Here is a 24,706-nt window from a genome sequence, read left to right on the forward strand (position 1 = left end):
TTTGAGGCAACATCAAGGATTACAGTGCTTATAACATGTTTTATTCAATTCACATAGAAAAGCATGCAGTATTAATGTGAAATGGTACAGTATTAATGTAAGATGTTCAGTGCACATTAGGTAAACAAGTCATTAGCATACAAACCCATTTTTATGGTCTATACAGGCATACTAAACACACTTAGAATAACAATGCTTTTTGGGAACTAAATTAAAAATTGTGCTTAACTCCAAAAAAAGACAAACCATGATTGCAGTGTTAAAGAAGAGATGTTTTCTAACTGAAGTGCTGTAACCCTGAAAAGAAAGGCTGCTCTCTTATACTCACCTAAAACAAGAGCTTCAGTACCGTACAGTGCTATGAAACACTTTGAGCAGCAACATTTCCTTTGGGAGGAAAGTTTTACGGCAAAGCTAACGTTGTTTTATAGCAACTTCATGAATCCATAGGATATACAGCCAGTAGCTGCCTTACGTGTAAAAACCCACAATCTTAGGAACAGAAAACGTAACCTTTAATTCTTACAGGAATGACTGATTTGGTAAGTCCATTTAGAACTTCCTGTTCAAGGGAGCCATTAGCTGTGCTCACAACTGGAAGAGCATGTAGTCTGAAAACAAAAGAACATTCCAAACCCCCAAACTTCCAAGTACATAAAATGCCCAGTCAAAGAAAAGAATCTGGAATGGTTCTTGCCTAGGAAAGAGCTTGCAATGGGCAAGGGAATGTTCAGTTTTCACATAGCTGAGAATGACAGGATCAGATTGCATGAAGTTATTAAAAATTCAGTTCACCTGTAAATATTAAACATTTGCAGGTTTATCACTTTAAATCACATTTGATTTCCAAGACGAGTCAGTTTTTGGTGGTTTTTGATGGACTAGCACTGGAAAGGCTGCTTTGAATTTTCCTCTTGGTTGACTGACTGACATTTTTATTTTTCCTTTCAGCTGTAAAGGAAGACACCCAAGGAGGACTAAGCTGACTGTGCAGATCAGATGACATTTTCAAAAAACAGGAACCAACCTTTTGTTCCTCAAACAACCTTTGTGAGTTACTGAACAGTACACTTGGGGAAAACTCCCTTTGAAATAAAGAGTTTGAAGGTTTGCTACCACTAGCCACTGCATTTTGGCTTGTAAACAGCGGAAAGGGGTCATTCATATCTAGGTCAGATGGGGAGAGGTTGGAAAACATAGCAGGTTTCCAGCCAGTTTTATCAGCTGCTAGATCACTTGTCTCTGGACACTTCATTGTCTGTTCCTCATTCATTTCTTCCAGTTTCTTCTCAGTTCCATTCAGAAGCTTAGGGCACTCTGTTGACTTTGAAGAATTATCAAGATCAGAGGACCTGAAATTATAGCATGGACTCTTGCTGTTGTCTGACTCGGACATCATTGAGTCCAACTCAGAAATTTTATCGAGGTAGGCAGCGTCCATAGATGCCTCACTGGAGGTTCTTGTGCGATTCATTTCCGAAGAGCAGAGAGTATGTAGCCTTTTAGGTAAGCAAGAATTCGTTTTATCACCGGACTTTGCTGTTGTCTCATCTGACTGATCAGCCACTGAATTTTGCTCTGATTCCTCAAAATCTAAGTTTTCAGCAAAATTTGTTGGGCAGGTGCCCCAAAACCCTGATTTTCCTGTAGTAAAACAGTTTAGCTTCTTTTGACTATTACAGCTGCTTGTGCTGCGTTCAGGAGAAGCTTTGCTGCCACCATCTGAAGTGCCATGAAACTCTTCAAATCTCAATTTTCTCAGGAATGTTGATGGTTTCCTTACACTTTCTTTTCCATCAGGAGTGTTCAACTGAAGGCGACTGAGAGACAGAAAAGGTGTGCATGGTGGTGGAAGATCATAAAGTTCTTCATCCTTATATGGGGTACATTCCTCAATTTTATTCCACTGCTCTTCTAAGCAGGCATCCATATTTGTACTATTTTCATCCAGGACAACCCTGTGACATCTTGGAAATAGTTCTTTCTCTGTGGCCCGCTGGGTATTTGAGCTATTCAAACTATCTTGACTAGAAGAGCTTAAACAAGTTCCACGACTTGCCAGCTGTTTAAGACTGTCAGGACTTTGACTGGTAGTCAAAGTTTTTTTCTCCTCAACTGGGGTTTTCAAACAAGTTGCATCTTCACTGCTCTCACCTCCTTCAGTATCTGTGGAAAGTGCGCTCTCACTAACAGCACTCACTGTCTGGCTTCCTTTGCCCGCATTTTTGAGCTGTAAAAGCTGACATTCCATTTCCTCTATGTATTTATCACTTCTTTCCAGTGCCTTTTTCAGACGGTTCATCTCACGTTCACTTTGTTCCACTTTGGACTGAAGTGCAGCTACTGTAAACCTACCAAACCTGCAATGAGTAAAAAAGAAAGAAAATATTAAGCTGGAAAAAGACATTCTCATGATGCCTTGCAAGCTAATTTGAAGACAGAGCAAAGCGATTAAACACTGTGGTAATTTGAAAACGAAAGTTATAACTTTTCTCTGTTAATTATGAAAAGAATACTAAAATCATCACAAATAACATACAAGTGAAGGTGATATGCAAAAAGACAAAATTAAAAAAATTAGTGGTAGCGAGGCAAAAACACACAGATTACCCTTCCAGGGGCTGGTTCTATCAATTCAACTCAAATATGCATGAAGAATTATCCCCTAAAACAATGGCAAAGATTTATGATAACATTTGAACAGTGGTCCACATCTTGAAATATTTACATTCAATCATTTTCCTACAGTACAGCAGTGTTTTACAACACATTTCTTTCACAATGTCACCTTGTCAAATACAAAATGCCAATATGAAATGCAGAAAATGCAATAGTCCTTTGATGTGGTTTAAATACTTATATAGACCATTTCCATTATGTTCCTGTTAGATATACAGCTTTTCCTCCTCCGTTCTGTGGACAGTATATCCACTTACTTCAGAGTTACTTGTTTTTTGAGCTTTACAACTGGAAGAATCTAATTTCTACCTTGACTCCAATACAAAAACCTGCCACTTGTGGTTTGTGAAAGTTGTGTATTTGTGGGGCTTCCAGCTTGAGCACATTTTCAACTGCCAAGATACGGACTTGCCTTCCCCCATCCTCCACCAGCTTTCAAGACTGACCTTCCCCAGAGGGCAGGTGAAGGTTTCAGCTATATGCCCTGACTAATTCTAACCTGTCACTGACAGGTGAGCACCAGGGAATTCCCTGCTCCATCCAAGGCTTTCAATTTATAAAACGAAAATAACAATTAAAGTTCTGGTATTTTTAGAAAGGAGGGAAGGACCTGCAGTCACCTTGCAACTCTGACAAATAAGGTTTTATATCACAAAGAAATGACAATTCTGTATGTGGGCTTACACTAAATCTCCACTTCCCATCTTGCATCTCTGTGTTACAGCGTAAGTTTATATTCACTCTTCCAGCACAAACACTGCCTGGAATTTCTACCTTTTCTCTCTGTCTGTCTGCCTGTCCCTCCCTCAGAGTCACAGTGAATTTACATTCCATTTTCCCCATTCCATCCCCTCACCTCTTCACAAAATGCTCCCACTGCAACCCTTAGAACAGTGAAATCTGAAGGTGGTATATCTGTGGCCTGCAACTATACTGGCAAAATATCCATGGATGCATGCATGCATTTCCAGCAATCAATCAAACTGTATTCTATTTCTTCTAATTCATGAGCCCAAAGCAGCAAGAAACTGTTGTATGCTGACAACTGCAATACTATTAAGTGGGTAGCTGGGGAAAGGAATAACGGGTATCACAAGCCGCAAACAAATCGGGCACAAGTGACTGGATCTACTGATATATTTCACCATTCAACTGCTTCTGTATATTTGAAGAACTCTGAAGACTTTGGTGTAGATGGGTCCGTGGTGGGTAAGATTCACACAACAGTCTAAGTTCTGTCAAAGCACTGCTATTAGATGTTTTGTAAAATCAGATCAGCCTAAGCTTCACGGAGTTTTGGTATGTGCCACTCACTACCTGGCTGACAAAAAATGCCAAGATTTATATTTAGTAAGAATTTTTTTTTCCCCTACAAGAAGCTGGCTGGATTGGAACACAATCGAGGCAAGGATCTCCCCACCTCCACAGTAGCTCTGCCCAATTTTCTTTGTGTTCATAAAAAAGAAGACAGAACACTTTTCATTTGCTTATGCTCCAGAAAATTTTCTCAACCGATTGTAGCACTTTCTCCACTTCTAGCTGCACACATGAGGGGAATGGGAAAAAAGGCACAGACAACTTTCTGTCTCCCCTATGAAACTAGATAAAAGCAGAATCACAGCTCAATGTTTCCATTGTATTGTCAGGTGAAGTGGGTTACATGAAACAAGCATCCTCCTATACAACACATTTTGGCTTATTTCCTCCTTCAGTTAAAGGAACACAGATTTTGCTTTACAATATGGAAGGAGTCAAGACCTTTCCCAAGCAAGACCTTTCCCACTTCTTAAGATGACCCAAAAGTATTTATTTTGCCCTTCTCTAACAGACCTGTTCACATTATCTTACAGGTGCAAACCCTACACTGCTTAATAAAAGACAGAAAGATAATGCAATAATACAATTTAGCTGAACAGACAAGTGAGAGAAAGGGAAAAATGCTTCTGTAAAATAAGCAAGATTTTCTCGAGTCTGCTGTAACAGACACTCTGACATAAAAATTAAAACATGTTTACATTTATATGCATACCTGGTAATTCCTTTTTAATGGAAGAATGGTGTAATATGTTTATTTAATGCAAATAGCATTAGTGACAGTCTGAGATTTGCTTATGAGGAAGAAGCACTGTATTCTCAAGTGTAACTTTTATAACAAGTGTCCTCAGGTTAAAAAAATACAGTATGTTGTTCAAAGGCAAATAGCATCACTAATATGTTAATTGTTGCAGAGGGATGTGCTTGGGAATTTTGGTTTTCAGAAATGAAACATATGACAAACTGCCTACAAAGTTATTTCTGCAGTTAGGCAAAGAACAGTAATTGCTTTTTGTTCCTGCTTTGAGACTCGCATGCATTTATTTCCCAAATTTTCAAGGACATGGATTTTTAAGACAGCCCTATTACTATGCACATATTTAAGCCAATTACTCCAGACCAGAGCATGACATAGGTGTTCTACTGACTGACCTAGAAGGTCAGCAGAGGGTTTAAGGCATTCACATTTTGGTTAAAGAAGCCAGAATCCTGCTCATCTCCCCAAACCAAACCACTCATAAGAGATTTCCTCCTCTTTTCCCTTCAGAAGTATAGTGAGCTGTTATAAATGAAAAAATTATGGTCTGATACTACCAATAGTATGCAGTACAGTTATATGAAAATAAATTTAAGTTTCACCTGACAATCTAGATAAATTTCCCGAAGTATTTGAACTATTTTACACTTAGTAACAAGTTGATGCATTCTTCAGTAGAAGCTAAGGTATTCAGTATACATGTGATAAAGAGCATACATATACTGAAGGAAAGCCAGACCCTCACACGTGGACAAAGACTTGTTCTTCATTTGCATCACTGAAACAATGACTTTGGATCTCAATGCACATGTGCTGAATGCATCCTTTCTATAGAAAATTGAAAGCCTAGAGAAATAAGTGGTCATTCATAAAGTGAACAGAAAGACATGCCAGGTGGGATTTGGATTCTTCAACACAGACACTTAATGACATTTTAGATCACCTAAAATCTTTTACGTGACTGCTGGCCTCCAGTTATCACTTTGGAAGGATACACGTATTCTGTAGACCCTGTGTCACAGCTACCAGCCCCAGGAAGGTGTATTGGATATGTTACAGTGTCTAAGGTGATACTGGATGTCTAGATGAACACTTGAACCCCAAATTTCAGGGTCTTTCCTCCATCAGAGTCCTTTTTCTTGACCCAACATGATTCTAACTTGACAGAAAGCTACAGTCAGCTCTCATTTACAGTGAGCAAGAAGAACTAACACATTATTCCACAACTGCTCCCTCAGTTATGTTTGAGTACTCCTATCCTGCTTTTTTCTGAGATACAGTTAATTTACTTCACAATAGCTAGTATGGGGCTATGTTTTGGATTTGTGATGGAAACAATGCTGACAACACAGAGATGTTTTAGTGCACAAGAAGCTGGGAGTGGACACAGTTGGGACAGCTGACCCCAGCTGACCACAGGGATATGCCACACCATAAGGCATTGTGATCAGAATATAAAGCTGGGGAAAGAAGAAGGAAGGGTGTGATGGTGTTTGTTTTCTGAAGTCACAGTTACATGTGACGGAGCCCTGCTTTCCTGGAGATGGCTGAACACCTGTCTGTCTGTGAGAAGTGGTAAATGAAGTCCTTGTTTTGCTTTGCTTTGCTTGTGCATGGCTTTTGCTTTCCCTATTTACCTGTCTTTATCTCAACTCATGAGTTTTTTCACCTTTACTTCTCCATTCCTCTACCCTGGGAGGGGAGTGAGTGAGTAGCTATGTGGGGCTTAGTTGCTGCCTGGGGTTAAACCATGACAACTTCTGACCAAGTCCATTTAGAAACTGTCTGGGAAATTGAAAAAAGAATTTCTTTAGTTGTTTCTTCTCTTCTTATCTATCAGTTCTGCAAATTCAGCTTTAGGGTTTTATTCTCACACATCAGTGACCACTAACTGTAGCACATCTGTCTGGTTGAGTCCTTAAGTGATATCAACTCAGTTTAAAACCACAGAACCTCACACTAACATTTCCCTTTGTGGATAGTAAGTAGCTGCAACAAACTTTTCTTGTATAACCACTTACTGAAGAAGACTGAGGCTGCAAGGATGCTATGGAAATTGACTCTCCAGTTCTAATCACCTGATGGCCCAGGCTGGGGGCCACCCTGCAGCTCAGGATGCATGAGCATGATCCATACTCCAAAGGAAACAAAGAGGGAAAAGTGGAAAAAGACAATGCACAGTCAGGGCCTGTCACAGTTTGAGATAAGGGCAATGCCAGAGTGTACAACCAAACCCAGTTCCATTATGTAGATACAAGTTTTCACATATTCCCTTGGGTTCTACAGTTAGGTGGGAAGAAAGAGGCAGGAAATCCAAGAACAAACCAGCTGAAAGCCTTACTAGCTTCTACAGCCCTGCTGTGATATCGAATACCAGATGCAGCTGTATGTGAACAACTTCTGCAATCCCCCTCTACATCACCTATGAAAGGTGATCTCCTGTTTCTGTAGATCAGACAATATCCCAGGTTTTATACAAAACTGCCTTAAAACTACGTCATATTTGCACAGGTATGTTTAAGAAGAAAAAAAGAGTTACTGTAAGACAGGGGCCTTTTCCTAGCAAGCAAAAAAAAAAAAAAAAAAAAAAAGGGTCAAGACATATACTGTTCGTTGGATGACTGTAGAGCAGCAGGATTTGAACAGAACAGACAAGCCAGGCACATTCTTTGAAATGAGCTTCCCCTTTCACTTAGGGAATTGGGTGAATTTAGACAAACATGCAAAGTTTCTCCAAGCATTTTAACATCTTTCAGTGAAGCAGCACTGGTTTTCCATATAAAAAAGGCAGATTATACCCAGGGTCAGCAAACAGCATAAGCCAGAAAGAATTACTTCAGAATTACTGAAAAAAACCCCCTACCGGAAAACCCACAAAACCAGAGTGTGATCTGAACGTCCTTACCATCTGCTTAAGGTTTAGACCTTTAGACTTTAAGACTGGAGTGAGTGCTTCCTCTGGATTTAATGCTATGACTCAAGAAATCAAGAGTTGTTTTGAAGGCTACTTTATTCTATGTTCTCCTATTTACTTTTAAGGCCACACTGCAGCTGGTCTTTGAAAATGGTCACTCTTCTGGAATAACAAACTTGTGGAGAGGTAAGAACAGAGCCCAGTTTTCTATCAAGGAAGAAAGCAAAGTTCTTACCTTCTGCACCCTGGACACAGGTTACTAGAAGTTATTTGTAGGCTCAGTAAAATGCAGACTGAATTAAAAACTCTGGCATGAGCAGATGTATTTGAGTTAGAAAAAAATTCAGTGTCGTAATGAATGACCCAAAAAGTCAACAGCCTTAGATTTTAGTGTACAAGTACCTGATGTCAAAATCTAGACAAGAGAAATAGTAAAACTGGAGATGGAGAACCCCTTCTCCCTCTTCAAACTACAACAATAACACAAAACCAGGGAAAAGAGATAATGCAACAGTTTTCTGCATTTTACAGATAGTTTTTCAGACTGGGATTTTAAGTGGCAGAAGGAATTAAATATTTAGGCAAAAGGCTCCTAGGAAGCCTAGAAGTCTGGTTCAAGCTAATTTGAATCTAACCATTCATAAAATACACTATACCCTGGAGTAGATGGACTTGCTAGTTATTTTCCTTCAGGTAAAAAGCAAACATCCTTTTGCCAAAAATGCTTTTAGATCCACAGTGCCTTGCCAATAGACCTAACAGTTTTCTATTTTAAGTAGAGCTGGAAGTAACAGGGCTTTATCATCCTGCAAAACTTAAGTTTTAGAAGTTTTCTTGTTCCACATTGAGAAAATGGAAGTCACTGAAAATTCATCAGGAGAAAGGGTAAACAAAGAGCAAACAACAACCACCAATCAGTCTGATGTGCCTGAGAAATGGGAGACAAGTGGAGGTCTTTGATAAAAATCAGAGCAAGAAACTTACCTCTATTTGCCTGTCAGACCTCTGTCCCAACTACATGATGTTATGAAATTCTGGTGAAGGTCTACTCTTAAAAATGTTTTGAGGAAAAAAAATAAAAAGCTAATCAATCAGCATCATCAGTTTAAAAATTGTGTAAAATCCCTGAGATGGCTGAAATATCAATTTTATTGACATACATGACATTTTTCGGCAGGTTTTAATGGATACGAACAAAGAAAAAACAACTCAAGACTATGATAAAAGGAAAGTTTTTTATTGACCACTGAAGAAGGGTAATTATACTTTTCCTGTGATGTAAGAGGTAGAGTCTGTGTTACAAAGGGATCATTCACCTGCCATTAGTGTTTCCTCTGCTGTAAAGCAAAGTCCACTAAAACAATTTAAGTTTTGCTATTCAGCTCCAGTGTCCTTATGAAATACACTCGGGATATGGGGATTGAATACTGACAAACCCTTTAAAAAAAAATTTCTTATGAATTTTATTTAGTTAATTTAGTCAGTTGTTTAAGCATGAATCCATACCTGAAACTCTGAAGCTAAGGATTACCTGACAAATGAAACAATGGTTGTGACAGTAAATGACAAAGATCTAATTCAGTAGCTGTTTTAAATTGCACTAGAGACTCATTCAGGAACTTTTCCAAAAATTACCTTCTGAAAACTACTGAATAAAGCACACCGGAACAACTGTACTGACAAATCAATGTACCTGCATGGAAACTTTTAATTCTAGTGACATTGTTGGGCTCTGACGCTTATGCTTTCAATTCTGATTTCATAAGCAAGACATTTATTGCAAGCCCTGTTCAGTGTGTGAAACCCAGCTGAAAGACCTGTTTGATATTACCAAAGTTTGCTATCAGAGCTGAAAGAACTTCAAAAAAATGTATTGATGTTAGGTCTGGTCTGAATATTGACCAGACTGATGACCACAAGGATGAAAGTTACCTTAAAAATTCTGCTAACAACACTAAGATGGGAGAGACTTCCCACCACCTGAAAGATGCATCTGGAATTTGAAAGAATGAAGTTTGACATGCATCAAAACATCAACCTGAAGAAAGCCAGTAAATAGGTTAACTCCCACACTCTGAAAGGAGACATAGCAGCACAAATGCAAAATGAGGTAGGAAGGAAACTTTCTAAGTAACTATTTGACACAACTAGTACTGGCCATTTGTGCTAGAAGTGTCAGGTTAAAGGAAACAACAAAAAAGGTATTGTAAGATATAAGATGTTTTAGAAGACACAAGATAGCTTTTCTGCTCTAGTTAGTGCTACTGAGACTTGTAATCTAGTACCCAGTTTTAAGATTTACTGCTTCAGAAAACCATAGACACTGGAGACCCCTGAGAGCAGAGCAAAAGTAAATTAACAGAACTTTACTTTTTCTCTCAAGTTCCACTTATCTAGAAGAACTGGACAAATTCAGTCTATAAGACATAACTAGGAATGAATGGGTATAGGTAGGGTGAAGCAAAATTGCTAAATTTAATGTGCTGAAAGGTTTCTTCCAGGACAAGTTTTTTGTTGCATATACCTAAATTCTTGTAGCACACCACTGGGCCCAAAGTAAAGCCAAAACTGAATATAACAGAATCAGGGTACAGACATACAAACTCCTGAAGCATTTGAACTGTTCCTAGCCTAGGTTAAACCTGATTCAACTCATGTCCTAAATCCTATGCACAGTTCTAGAGTTAGCATGGGTCAAAGATAATTCCCAATAGGCAGGCAGGATGTGATACTGGAGATTAAAAAAAAATAATAAAAAAAACCTAATAGCAGAGATATAAACAGGCAAATCTAGCTGGCATATGGGTTGCAAGACAGATCTTGAAACTGTCTAATTTCTAATAACATTTGGCTACATCTGTGCCTCTAAAGAAGAAAATGACAGGCAAAACTGGAAAAGATGGAAAAATAACTGGCTTGCAACAAAGACTAATTCTTCACACCCCTGCCTCTCAGACATCTAATTTTTTCTGACCATGGTAAAGCATGCACAAGCTAGAAGAAAAGGAAATTCTCTCCACTGGGGAGTTTACCTAGTATCAGTAAAGCAAAAATCAATTCAGATTACCTGGTCTTTTCTAGCTCTTCTTTTCTAGGATTTATTTAGTTAAATTTATTTAGTTTTCAAGTTTGCCATACTTGCCAATTCACTCTTGAATCTTATGGGAAAAGATATTCCATGTCATAAAAGCCATCGCCAAGACCTTATACAGGGCTCTATCTTATTAGGAACTTTAGGGCAGAATGTACTTTTATGTATTCACAGTCCAAGGATCAGGCATCTTCTTTTCTGTTGTCTCAAATGAAAAGCAGTCTGGCAAGTAAGCTCTTCTATAAGGATGAATTTTATCTTCCAGCAGGTGAGTTGTGAACTAGAACAAAATCCAGAGAGCTCTCTTCCTCATATTACGCAGGTGCCTCCAAACCCACTACCTCAAAAGCTCTGTATAAACCTTTGGCCAATACTGCTATTAACTTTCTACTTTCTAAACCAATGACAGAGAAACGGTAGAAAGCTAATGAAAGAAAGGAACACAACTTTAAAAATATCAATATATTGCTTCAAAAAGTACTCCCAAGGAACAGTACCTTACAACACAGCTCTAAGCAGTATGGCAAAGTTTCTGCTTTTTGAGGGCATTGTCATTGGTGTTTTAAGTCTTTATGACAGAGTATTAAACATAGGTGTCAGTTCTGGGAATGATGGTCTCATGCTGCAGAGGCTTAATTGTACATATGCTGCTGGACACAAAGCTATCAGAAACGTTCCTTGAGTAGGGAGCCTAACCCCACAAAACAAACCTCGAAGGCAGCAAAAGGAAGAACAAAACAAACCCAAACACAAGCAACCAGAACATCTGCACTTAGTAAGAGACGTTCTACTTTGACCATATATCAGATTTAGAAATTTGCCAGGAACAACTTAACTGTAGAATGCAACAAATGAATCCACTCCTTCAATATTGGCCAGGTAACACAAGGAATAGCAGTTGTAGTCAAGTCATATTCCTTCACTGTAGACTTGCTTCTATTCTCTAAGATGCATTTTTCACCCACTTGCTGCTATTTCCTAAGTCACATTTTTCACCCAAGTCCATGAGGATAAAAATTCCAAAGACTACCTGGAGACACATATGCAACACCATGTACACCACCACAGTTTTAGGCTGAAGTCCTACAACAGTTAAACAGTCTATAAATAAAATATGGTAGCTTTTAAAATATTCACGTACTTTTGGGGTGATCTACTATCAACTTCAGCCTTTAGTCGCAAATTCTCTCTTAAAAGGTTATTGTTTTCCATGCTCAGTTTCTTATTTGCCTAAGGAAAAGAAATGGAAAAAAATAAGTATACAGTAAAACAGAAATGACTTCTAATATTTATAGGACAAGCTGTTTCTCCTTTTTAAAGAGACAGAACTAGAAATGTGAAGGCAGGAAACAGCCTTCAGACAGGGACACCACTTAAAAATCACCATGGGAAATGGTTTGCAAAACTGAATAGTGAACAGACATTTTTTATTTATATTCCCAAAATACATTGCAAGTGTCCTATCTAGGGAAATAAACACAGCAATGTTAGTTAGCACAGAAAGTCATTAAGGAGATGTACTAATGGCAATTCCATGTTTTTTTTTCCACATGACTAAATACGTTAAGTACATTAACATTACAATGTGCAGGTATCAGCAAAACTAATGTTGAACAGCTTCCCCCATTCCAAATTAGAGCAACATTACTTTGTGGGTTTTTTGGCTTGTTTTTAAAGCATAGTTATCCCGCGGATGTAAATGCATTACGACAAGCTATTTGCAGTCTTTCTTCACTTTCTTCCAGGATGTTGTGATTAAGATTCCTGATTCACAACCCTTCTTACTCCTTGAATTGAGGTCAATTCCTTCTTCTCAGTTTAGCAGACATCCTCCTTAACAAGACACTTCCTATAAAGAGAAGTTTTTCTGCCACCCTGTTTCAGAACAATGAATGCCACCATCCTAACAATCAGAATATACTCTTTGCACTTCGTAGTCTGCTGAATCTCTGTATGCTAAAAACAGCACCACCAGTCCAGGACTTGTAACTCATAATCTCAATTAGATAACACTTTCACCGCATAATAAAAGTATGATGTAGAGTTAGATCTGAAGAAGGAGGTATGCAACTGGGCTCAGGAGTGAAAGGTACTTTTTCAAAAGCATCAAACAGAGCAAGAAGAGAGGCAGAAAACTTTAAATGCTTACACAAATATCCCTAGCAATCTTTCCAGGTGAGGGGTAGGGAGAACAGAGAGGAAAAAAATAAACTAATGTCCCGCTTCCCCAACATCAAATATTCCCAAGGGCAAAAAGAATAACTAGAGACCTTTGGTAAAGAAGACAAGCGAGTGGTGAGCCCAGACCTTAGGTGCCTGAGTGTTAACTACTTGGTATTTAAAAAATAAGAGCACAAAAAACTACCCTGAAAACAATGAGTAAGAATTCAGGAAACCTTAGTTTCAAAGAAGTTCCATTTGACAATATGGCTAAGACCTTTTCCTCTTTCCAGAGACAGATCCCCCAACCACATAATCAAGTAAAACATTTTGTGACTTGCGTAGCCTTGGTAGGCAGGGCATCCACCTGGCACATGGCAAGGCAGGACTGAACTTCTTTGGTGTCCTTCCTCCAGAGTGCTTGACCCTCCAAGGCAGCAATCTGCAAGGGATCCCAACTTGCAGTATGATGTCTAGATTAATAAGCTCATGTAACTGCTTTTTTAATGAGTATACTTTGTCCAGTATTTCTACTCTTGGGTTTGTTTCACCACTCCCATGCTTGTTATGACTCCACTGCACTCAAAGCAATAACGCCTACTTTGGGCATTCCTACGTTTGTCTGCTCTAGGACATTAAACAATAAAAGTGGTTGCTATTTCCTGACTCAGTCTGGTTTTGAAAAAGAAACTGATGGCAAGCACATTTGCGGAGGGACTGTGTCTCACTAGCAAGCAATGTACAGTTGAAACTCCTGGGAGAGGCACTTTCATGGATAAGAAGGTTCCTGTTTCCAGACTGCGTGTGTGTGGGAAAGAGGTCTTGCTGTTCAGACTGAACTGCTCAGTGCATGCTTACAACTGAGACAAGGTTTAAAAGGAGAGCTTATGGAATTGAGCAGCTATTGAAGAGGGAAAAGATGGGAAGAGCGTTGGACTCAATGATCTTAAAGGTCTTTTCTGACCTAAATGATTCTAGGACAACAGTTTAGCTTGTTCTCTAAAACCCATCTAAACCTCTATTTGTTTCTAACCCTTAACCAAATTTAGAGATTCCATAAACTTAAACCCTTTTTCTTGTTAAGACTGAAGTTACACTGAAAAAAATACCCAAACAAACCTTTCTTTCAGTTCCTGCTATATTCTTCTTTTTACTTACCTAGGGAAAAAGTTAAAAACCAAAAAAAAATAGGCAGACAAGAACTTCTTGCTGTGAATCCCCTTTTCCCATCTACAACTGATTCTGAAGCTCCTGGGGTCCTAGAAATGTCCTATCAACTACAGAATGGCAGAACAGTATAATGTGTGCCTCTGAGTCTGTAGCATATAAGTGTGAACACTATTAATACTTAAAAAGTTAAAAAAAGAGTCCTAAACACATCACACTTCGTTTTTGTAAGAGGTAACTCAGAATTGTTAATAGGAAAAATAAAGGCAGCATTTTGAATAAATGCAAGTCCAGTTCTTTCTACCTTGATTTCAAATTAATTTTGAAATTCCACTCTTCTTCAATTTTTGAGGTGATCCTTCTTGTGCCCACAGGTATATTTTGCAAGATATTTTTATTTATATGTATTTTCACAGGTCTATGTCCTGCATCCCTGCTTCTGCAGTATCAGATTGTTTTTTAATATTACATCAAGATGTATAAAAAGGCTGCAGGTTTCCAGTAAAGGATCTTCTGGTCATAAAATGCTGAAGCTTGTCTATTTTTGGTCAAAGGGTCAAGTTACTCTGTCTCAGCAAATTGCACCAAAAATATCGGCTAGCAGGGAGGGCAATAGTGCAAAATCTGCCTCAGCCAACTGTACTGTGTTTGCCCACTGAATGTTGTAAAATAGATATATTATATAGATTATTGCAAGCCTGAAAAATCTGGTCATCAATACTGTTGACAAGTGCTACTGTAATCCAATTACACAGTCATAGAGTGACGGAGGAGTTGAAGAGCAGTCACATACAGGACTCACTAGAACAAGCAATAACATCTGACGCTTGCAAGGCCTATATGGAAATACTATGATACAACAACAGTCACTGGAATTCAATTTTTTTTCTTTCTTCTGGATCTATGAAGTACCCAGAGGTCATGCTAGCTCTCACTCCCATTTAACTAACACAAAACAGTTACACTACAAGATAGCTGAAGAAATGTGTTTATTGCATTTATTACCTCCTTTAGCTTTTCCACATTATCCATCAGTTTTTCATACATATCATTGGCAGCTTTCAGCTTTTTGCTCCATTCCTCTGCTGTTTCTGGGCCACTGGTATTTGCTTCATTTGCTGACAGGCTAGTTTCCTCATTTTGGCAAGACAAAGCTGATGTTGTAGGATCCAGAAGAGATTTCAGCTGTGTCTGTAAGCTGAGATTTTTACCTCTCAGATCTTCTACTTCTTTTTGCAGGGATTCTATTTCATCCTAAAGGTGTCAGAAATTCACAGAAATTAAAATAATTTGTGAGATTAATTGAATAATACTGTAAAGTTCCCACAGCACTTTGGAAACATGGGTTCTGGCAAGCCCAGATGCGTGCCTTCACTTACATATATATCTAAGTATGCTTACGTATCATGCTCTAGGCAGCACTTTAATCAACCTGCACACTCAAGCATAGTGAAGACTTTAGTGAAGGGAATCCCTTGACTGCATAAAGGACCCTGAACAAACTGGTGGGCAGACCAAAAGCTTCAAAGCATTCAGCAACATGAATCTATTATTAGGGCACTCTGTGAGAGGATTTCCTGTATCAGGAGTGTTCTTAAGGCTGTCCTCTGCTGACTCATTTGCTGTTTTATAAGAGTGTTTCTCTCATATCATTTGGAAACATCACATGTTCAGATGCTGAAAGCCTCAAGACTCAAAATGGACAGAACTGCCTGAAAAAGGCTGCTCCAGCAACACCAAAGTAGCAACACCTTAGGAAAGACTCTCAAAATGCAAGGCACAGAGCTCTTAGCTGTAGCAGTCTAAAGCTACAAGAAACAAAAACTTTCAAAAAGCTTGTTAAAGGGATAAAAGAAATAATTTATCCTGAAAGCGTGTCTTCTCCACTGTTCACCAACTTGAATACCTGAGTTCTTCATGGTCAGACTACTAAAGGTAGTATATATAGCATAGACACAAATTCAAGGCATATTTTCACAAATAATCAAGCCTGCCTCTGCCCCTGTCATGGGTACAGCCATTTTAAATTCAGGGTTTTTTTAGATATTTATGTTATCCTTCTGCCTGGCAAGGTTATGGAGCAGATCATCCCAAAAGTAATCACACAACAGCTACAGGATGGACAGAGGATCAGACTCAGCCAGCACAGGTTTAGGAAGGGCAGGTCCTGTCTGATCAACCTGATGTCCTTTAATGACCAGGTGACACACCTGGTAGATGAGGGGAAGGCTGTGGATGTGTCTAACTGGACTTCAGCAAAGCCTTTGACACTGTCTCCCATAATACACTCCTGAAAAAGCTGACAACCCTTGGCTTGGACAGGGGCACTCTGTGCCGGGTTAAGAATGGGCTGGAGGGCCGGGCCCAGAGGGTGGTGAACGGGGCTGCATCCAGTTGGCGGTCGATCACCAGTGATGTCCCCCAGGGATCAGTGTTTGGCCCAGTCCTGTTTAATATCTTTACTGATTGATCTGGATGGGGTGATTGAGTGTACCATTAGCAAATTTGCACATGACATCAAGTTGGGGGGGAGTGTTGATCAGCTGGAAGGCAGGAGGGCTCTGCAGAGGATCTGGACAAGCTGGAGAGTTGGGCTGACTCCAATGGAATGAAGTTCAACAAGGCCAAGTGCCAGGTCCTGCACTTTGGCCACAACAACCCCCTGCAGCGCTACAGGCTGGGCACAGAGTGGCTGGAGAGCAGCCAGGCAGAAAGGGACCTGGGAGTTTAGATTGACAGGAAGCTGAAATGAACCAGCAGTGTGCCTAGGCGGCCAAGAAGGCCAATGGCATCCTGGCCTGCATCAAGAACAGTGTGGCCAGCAGGAGCAGGGAAGTGATTCCTCCCCTGTACTCAGCACTGGTGAGGCCACACCTGGAGTGCTGTGTCCAGTTCTGGGCCTCTCAGTTCAGGGAGGAGATTGAGGTTCTGGAGCAGGTCCAGAAAAGAGCAACGAGGCTGGTGAAGGGACTTGAGCACAAGTCCTATGAGGAGAGGCTGAGGGAGCTGGGGTTGTTTAGTCTGGAGAAGAGGAGGCTCAGGGGTGACCTCATCACTCTCTACAACTGCCTGAAAGGAGGTTGTAGCCAGGTGGGGGTCGGTCTCTTCTCCCAGGCAACCAGCAGTAGGACAAGAGGGCAAAGGCTTAAACTCTGCCAGAGGAGGTTTAGGTTGGATATTAGGAAGAAATTTTTTACAGAGAGAGTAATCAGACATTGGAATGGCCTGCCCAGGGAGGTGGTGGATTCACCGTCCCTGGAGGTTTTTAAGATAAGACTGGAAATGGCACTTAGTGCCATGGTCTAGTAACCACAGCAGTGTTGGATCAAGGGTTGGACTTGATGATCTCAGAGGTCTTTTCCAATTCAGTTGATTCTACGATTCTATGATTCTATGCCTAGCTGTCTGAATTTAGAGTCGATTCAATAGAAGGGAAGGAAATCTCTTTCTCCTGACTTCTTCTCTCATACAGGACAAAAGAACTTTAGCTATAGGTAAGCTTGTTATAAAAGATAGTTTTTACTTCTCCAGCGTTAAAGATATATAGAGTCCATTTCCCTTCCCTCATTCTCATCCCCTAGACAGATTTTCTTCAAAAATATGTGATGTCTTCACACTGCTGCTACTAAGGGAACAACAGCTGAGAAAACAAACTAAGCATATTCCTTATTAACAGCTTCTCATCTTCTTCCCAAGAGAGTATTTTTCCAGCAGGAGAGTTAAGCATTCGAGCTCCACTTTGAAGCATTTACTCACTTTCAGAACACAGTGAAACAATAACGCTAAAAATTAACCTATGCCAGAAGGCTACAGTGGACAATATTCTTTAAGAAGGAATTTAGTCTCCCTGAGCAAGAGGGAATTACTTCAAAAAATGTTTGCATTTGTATTGAAGTCAAAACAAAAAGCTCCCAAACCCAGTATGCATAAAGAAAACCCTCCCATACCACCTGGTGGTAGAATTTCCACAAAACTAAAGAATTGGCTGTACTTGACTATCTGTAGCCTAGAAAGACTATTACCATGACTTCAGTGGGGCCACTTCAAGCACCAGCAAATGCTGTCTTGTAACCTGAGTTAAAAGGTGGGATTTTAATGTAGCTGAATTTAACATAGATACAGTATAAACCTTTACTCAAATTAAACCCAGCAGGACTCAAAGCAAAAGGACCATTTGTATGGAGGAATTTAACAGCTGTAGTTCATCTCGAAAGTCACAACACCCGCCCTGTCCTTACCTCATATTCTTTGTGGAGCAATTCAAGCCTTGTTTTACGTAGGTGTTTCCTGACTGCCGGACTAAATATAGGATCACTTTCACTTGTTCCTCCTAAAGCAACACAGGATGACAGAAGCACTGGTATTGTCTCTTCTTCAGTCAATTCAATACTAGTAATCCACCTTACAGCACTTTTCATATTATGAATGCAGCTAATATTGGACCAGCTGTCTACCACAGGAGATTTAAAGTCCTTTCACTTCCAGAAAACGTTCAACTTGAGTATCTACTAATGGTGTTTAGAAGTGAAAATCCTGACTCACAGCAGGAAGAAAAATTTTAAATGTTTTAACTTTTTATTTTCGTTAACAGAATCCTATCTTATTTAAGACAATATTATTAAAACAGAGCTGAAGGGAGGGGGTGAAATATCCAGCCTACATTTAATTAGTACAAGACAGTGTAAGTATTAAAGTGAGATTGTTCAGATATATTTTTCTCTCAGAATGAAATAGCAGAGCTGACATCTTACATTAAATAAAGACTGCAGTATTTCCTAGCTCTGGAAGTTCAGATTCTCATTCAAATGCTGTAGCTTTGTCATATTTCTGTGCTAAGAGTAATTTTCTTAAAAATAAAGCAAAAGGGAGGAAGTGACAAACAAAACAAACTAAACTAACAAACAAAATGTAAAAAATGCCACACACTCATTCAAGATTCCGGATTGAAGATATGGTATTTCTCAGCTAAATGCTGTTCTCTTAGGTCAGCAGGTTGCCATGCATAGGTGCAGTACTTCAAGTGAGAATACACAGTTTCCAGTTAAGGGCCCATCCAATCAAGATTTTAAAAAAAATCAATAGAGGTGTGGGGTATGATTACTATTGAATAATCTAAGCCTTAATATACATGTTGTCTTTGGAACTGTAACCTTGTAGATATTCTTATTATATTTCTGGAAAGATTTAAAGTTAATTCTTCCTTAGATGTTGGTAAAAAACATACAGGCGAAAAGGTATCCAGACATCTTTGGACCAAAGCAATTTCCTCCAGCAGTAAATACCAGAAAGTTACTTTAAAGCCTATAGTTGTCCTTACCTATAATTTCCTTGCAGGGGTTGTCGGGTGTGATGGCAATCCTGCAGGCTGGGCACTGATTATTATTCTTCAGCCACACTTCAATACAAATGGAACAGAAGACATGGTTGTTCACACAGATAACTGGGTGACGGACCTTTTAGTATTAAGGGGGAGAAAAAAAACCCAAACAGAAAAACACTATGAATACTTTAAAACTCAGGTAACAAAATACAAAAATACACAACTACATCTCTCAATGCAAGTCTGGTCTGGCAGGAAAGTGACAGTGTTGTTCCACAGGACTAGCTAGGAGTGACCTCCTGACTCAAACACCAAACTTCCCTATTACTGATGGCACCAAACCAAGGTCCAAGAGCTCATTAACACACAATGTGGGAGCAGCGCCCTTCCTTCACCCCACAACCTCCAAGAACTACAGTCAACTGCTCCAGTGAAATGCATTAGCCTCCCGAGGCAGAAGGAGACCAAAAGACCCATATTTACTGATTTTCAAAAGTAAGGGAAAGAGGGATTTCTCCTGGCAACAACCAACACTTTGCCTTGAAAGAGGTGTCATTGAAATGTATAGCGTTACAGATTAACTTTAGCCTGCACATAATCAGCTTCATGGAAATCAGCTTTAAAAAGGATCAGGGCCAAAACCACAGAGCTGAAACATGAACCAGCAATCACTAATTCAAGCCTCCTGCTAGATATGCATTGCTACTAAATAAGTCATTACCCAAGAATGGGGCAGCTAACTGAAGGATTAAATATTCCAATCAGACACAGATTCTTTCAAGAAGCTTTCGCTCCCCTTCTGAAACAGCAGGGTAAACAAACTTATAGAAAATATTAATGACAATGCATTATTCTCTCTTGTCATTTAACTATAAACCCTGTTTGAAAGTAAAAGTGCATAGAGGGACCAAATATGACATGGAAGGAAAAGACTTCATGCCTTATTGCAGCTTCTGTTCCAGCTTACTATAATACACACTCTAAAAATCTCTTATGTATTAACACTAGTATCTGTGCTAGGGGTCTTAAAAATAATTATTTGTTTTTCCTCCACTCCTTCTTTGCCCAAGAAACATATTTTAAGACACAGACGCATCAGTATATATTACTTCAGATTCTATTGTACTGCAATTAAAACCTAAGTTCAAGAGAATCCTCTCAACTTTAAATGAAGTCCTCATCACCTCCCAAGATACTGCTCTTTCAAGATATTCCTCTTCATTCTATTAGTAAAGTAGTCAAACTAAAAAGTAAAATGAAACATTGGCAGGGAAAAGCAAGGACATGGAAATGACAGCCAATAATCACTTGGGCAAACAGACTAGATGTGTCCTGTTTTTTACCACTGAAATACACTGATATGCACTGAAAAACATGTGGATATGTATTAAGGCCCAGGTCCGTCAGCTTCTTATCCAATTCACTACCTATGCCTCTTACACGATTCACAATATTTTTAGGATCTCCAACATGACAGTCCTGGGAGCCACAGGAATTATCTATACATAAACAGACGTTCAAGTTACTGGAGTTCTGAATGGAGAGAGACTGAACTTCACCTTTAAGGAGAAGATTTTTGTAATAATCAACATTTTTTTGTGATTATTGCAAGCATTAGCACACTACTGCTTTGGAAAATTTTAACCATTAAAATTTCGATTGTTTTTAAAAATCTTGTTATTTACTGCTTTTCTTTAACAGAAAAAGAGCTTTCTTACCAGCAGCTAGCACAACCCCCTCACACCTCTCCCCCCAAAAAAACAAACCAAAAAAACCCCACCCCAAACCAGAGCTTTTTCTCTAGCCATACTTCCTTCTTACTCAGAAGCAATCTGAGAATAGTTATATGGATGGTGATGATAAGATACATAACAGAATAACATAAAATAATCCAAACAGAAAAAGACATTTCAGGAGTGCAAGTCTTACCCCTGGAAAGCAAGAGACCCCCAGTTACCCCAAACCTGATACAGAAGCACATTTCTTGCAAGTGAATGATTACTCCATATCTCTAACAAAATAGTAAGTCACATTACTCTCCAGGGTACAGTGCTTCTGATTTACACACCTTTACAGGTTTCATTCCAGGTCTGGGTTTTGTACTTTTGTTGGATCAGGACCTACACAAAACAATCCAAATAAAAGCCCTACTGATATCACACAGTGGCTGGGGGTGCTGCTGCCCTTCGTGCAGTTCCTAAGCCATCAACTGTGACAAGCCCGGGGGGTTGGGGGACCACGACATTCTCAAAAAGCATTTTACTTGAATTACAGCCCAGTTTCAGTTCCTTAATTGACCATAATGTCTACAAAGACTACAGCTCATTTGAGAAGACTTGATCAGCTAGGTAATCTTGAGCAATTTCCTCTTTCCTTTTGACCAATTTTTCCCCTCCCACAAAATGCAATTCCTGTGCAGATCAAAATCAAATCCTATACACATCTATGTCACTTTGAAGGCACTTCTGGACCTTCAAGCAGGATTAACAGAGGAGTAGGCACATGGAAAAGCAGACACACTGATACCAGTGAACAAATCCCCAGACATCCTACGCAGTTTCAGTCAACACAGAACTGTGTGCTCGGGCCCAAGCAAACTGTCAACACCAAAACCAACAGGTCTGAGAGACCTTCAGACATTCTGGGACAAGTAAACATAACAGTCCAAGGCAGATGGCTTCTGATATGGTTACTAATTATAAATATGGATACATTAGAAGACAGCTCAGACCTTGTTAAAAGAATGTTCAAGTGACAAACATGAAATTGATCCAAGCAATTAGCTCTTATTATAAATGGTTATTTACACATCTTGCCAATATACTTTCTGACACTGCTGAAGTTAACAAAAGGGGTTAATGTGTCCTTCCTGCCCAAGATTTCTGCTTTGTTAAAAACAATGTTATTGAATGAGTTTCTCTGCAGTATCTCTTTTTTTATCACCTTACCATTACACAAAGCAAGTAATTTCTATTTTGCAGTCAGACCTTTGCAAATTTTTCAGGGATAGCAGGAAGTACATTCTGATTGCAGGGTGGGCCTTCTACTGGATTTGAAGCCTATGCTACAAACCACAGAAGCATCACATTAAGTCAACTCTCCACAATACTCTCTGCTTCACCCTACAAGACAGGACAAAACTTACAAGACATTTTCCTTAATTTAAACTAAACAACTCTCTTATGCTAACCATACTTCTGAGAAGAGTTTTTTCTGGTGAAGTTTTTCAATGAAATTCCAAGCTAGAGGCAAAGATGCGCATTAAGAAGAAAGGACGGTCAGAGCTGTCAACTTGGCAAAATTTAAACAGCTTCACACACCTAAAACCAAAAGCATTCAAACACCTTTACTACAGGTAGCACCCATAGATTCACTGACATAATGTATTATCTCAGTGCAAGATAGCAAGAAAGAGTGTGGAAATCTCTTCCAGTACAAACTCAGGAACATCCATTCCTGACCAACTTTAGAAAAGAAGTGGAAATATGAAACAATGGCTTGAAATAACCCAGTGGATTTATAGAAATATATGAATGAATACCTGACCAATCTGTCACAAAGTAACTAGGATTGGATTCAAATTGAAAATGCCTTGGTTTGATTTTGCTCTACTCTCCTCTCTGCATTACAGGCACACTTTTGTGTTCTCCTCCATTTTCATTAAAAAGATAAATAGAAAAGGAGGGTAGCAAGACAACAGCCTGGAAGACTTGCTCGGCTTCCCCAGAAAAGCCAAGAAATGAGTAAACATTTGCCAAAAGTAACTCTGTCAGAATTAAGAAAAGACTTGAGAAAAGTCTGATTACTTTCATTGTCAGTGCTACATCCACTTTATAAATCAGCGCGCCCGTGCCTGCTCTTTTGTCATCACTCCAGCAGAGAAGGTCTGGGAATAAAGACCAGGTGAGGCAGAAACAAACCAGTCAATAAATGCCCTGAGCAGAAACATAAAAGGCTATTTCTTCGCTTCTTACTGTTAGGCTTTAAGAGGTTAGTTTTGTTTTGGAGAGCAAGAAAACAAACAAAAAAAAGAGTAGTAAGGAATGAGAAAAGAATGTGAGAAGCAATTAGTGACCACTACGAAATTAGCTCTGTGACTTTTAGAGAGGAACAGACTAGCCAAGAGCCCTCTGGTTCCTGAGGGAGAAAAGAACTGAGAAAAGATCAGAAAAAGAAAACTGGAAACTTTTTCTCCAGACTGCTGCAGTTCTGCTCAACACGTTTTAAATCCACCTGGTAACACATCCTCTCTTTGTTTCACTTGTACTCCGCAACACCGCGCCACGCTCAAACACAGGCTCACCGAGCGTTTCGATGCACAGCATCTTACTGGGACGGGAAGGTAAAAACCCAAACCTCAAACCCTTCCCCTAGGGAGCCGCACACCCGCGTTTGGGCGGCCTCGGGACCCGAGCCCCCCGCAACAGCACCCGGAACGCTCCCACTGGCTTCCCGACACTCCAGTGCGGCCAACAAACCTCGGCTGCAGCCGGGAACGGCCCCCAGGGGAGAAGGGACCCCTCACCCCAACCTCCTTCCCCTTAAAAGAGACAACTCCGGTAGGGGGTCAGGCCGCCACGGCAGCCACGGCGGGGCCCCTGAGCTCCGCCGCCGGCCGGACCGCCCCGCTCCCCGCCTTCCGCGTCGCGCACCCGGGCCCGGGCCGCGGGGGCCGGGGTGCGGCGGGGGCGCCGTTACCTTGCCCAGGCAGATGTGGCAGGTGATGGGCAGCGTGAGGGACAGCGTGACGCTCGGCCCGTGCTGCGCCATCGCGGCGGCCCGCTCCGGCTCGGCTCAACCCGCCCGGCCCGGCCCGGCCCGGCCCCACGAGCACGGCAGTCCCGCGGGCGCGCTGCGGCCCCGGCCCCCCGCCAGCCCCGGTACGGCGAGCCGGCGGGGCCAAGCCGCCGCCCGGCGGAGGGAAGGAGCCGCGCGTTGTTGCAGCGCTCCCCTGGGGGGCGGGCGGGAGCCGCGGCCCCTCATGGCTCTGCGGGGCCGCCGCTGTCCCGTCGTGGGCCTGGGGGACCCATGGAGTTCTCGGCCTCCGCGCGGCCTTCCTTTCGGGAAGCACAGCGCCATGGGGAACGCTGGTGCAGTGCCCATGCTGACGCGGTGACAAGGGTGATCTCCTCTACCCTAATAAAACTTATCCTATGCGCAGGTTTCACCGTGCTGAATTGAGTAAATGGTCTGTTTTAGTCCTTTTTATTCCCCCGAGTCATAGAATCATAGAATGGTTGGAGTTGGAAGAGACCTTAAAGATCATCTACTTCCACCACCATGGGCAAGGATGCTTTTCAGTAG

At 40.5% G+C, this 24,706-nt stretch overlaps 1 protein-coding gene across 4 annotated transcripts; it reads right to left on the bottom strand.

Moving 5' to 3' along the window:
• On the bottom strand, window positions 1–24,257 carry RNF219 (ring finger protein 219). 4 transcript variants are annotated; one of them, XM_027880908.1, is made up of 7 exons: window positions 24,101–24,118; window positions 23,636–23,731; window positions 19,400–19,535; window positions 18,321–18,412; window positions 15,088–15,336; window positions 11,897–11,985; window positions 1–2,360 (listed from the first exon to the last, which is right to left on the bottom strand). In XM_027880908.1, the coding sequence occupies exons 2-7, from the start codon at window positions 23,645–23,647 to the stop codon at window positions 857–859; spliced, it is 2,082 nt and encodes a 693-aa protein (XP_027736709.1). In that variant the 5' UTR covers window positions 23,648–23,731; window positions 24,101–24,118; the 3' UTR covers window positions 1–856. The 4 variants fall into 4 exon arrangements, with proteins under 4 accessions (XP_027736709.1, XP_027736708.1, XP_027736710.1 ...); XM_027880907.1 differs by lacking the exon at window positions 23,636–23,731 and having other exon boundaries at window positions 24,101–24,257; XM_027880909.1 differs by lacking the exons at window positions 23,636–23,731; window positions 24,101–24,118 and adding an exon at window positions 22,593–22,659.
• Window positions 24,258–24,706: the final 449 nt, after the last annotated feature.

This window comes from Empidonax traillii, unplaced genomic scaffold (genome assembly GCF_003031625.1).
Source record: "Empidonax traillii isolate 1590-97213 ecotype Southwest subspecies unplaced genomic scaffold, ASM303162v1 scaffold78:size1262613, whole genome shotgun sequence".
Lineage (NCBI taxonomy): Eukaryota > Metazoa > Chordata > Aves > Passeriformes > Tyrannidae > Empidonax > Empidonax traillii.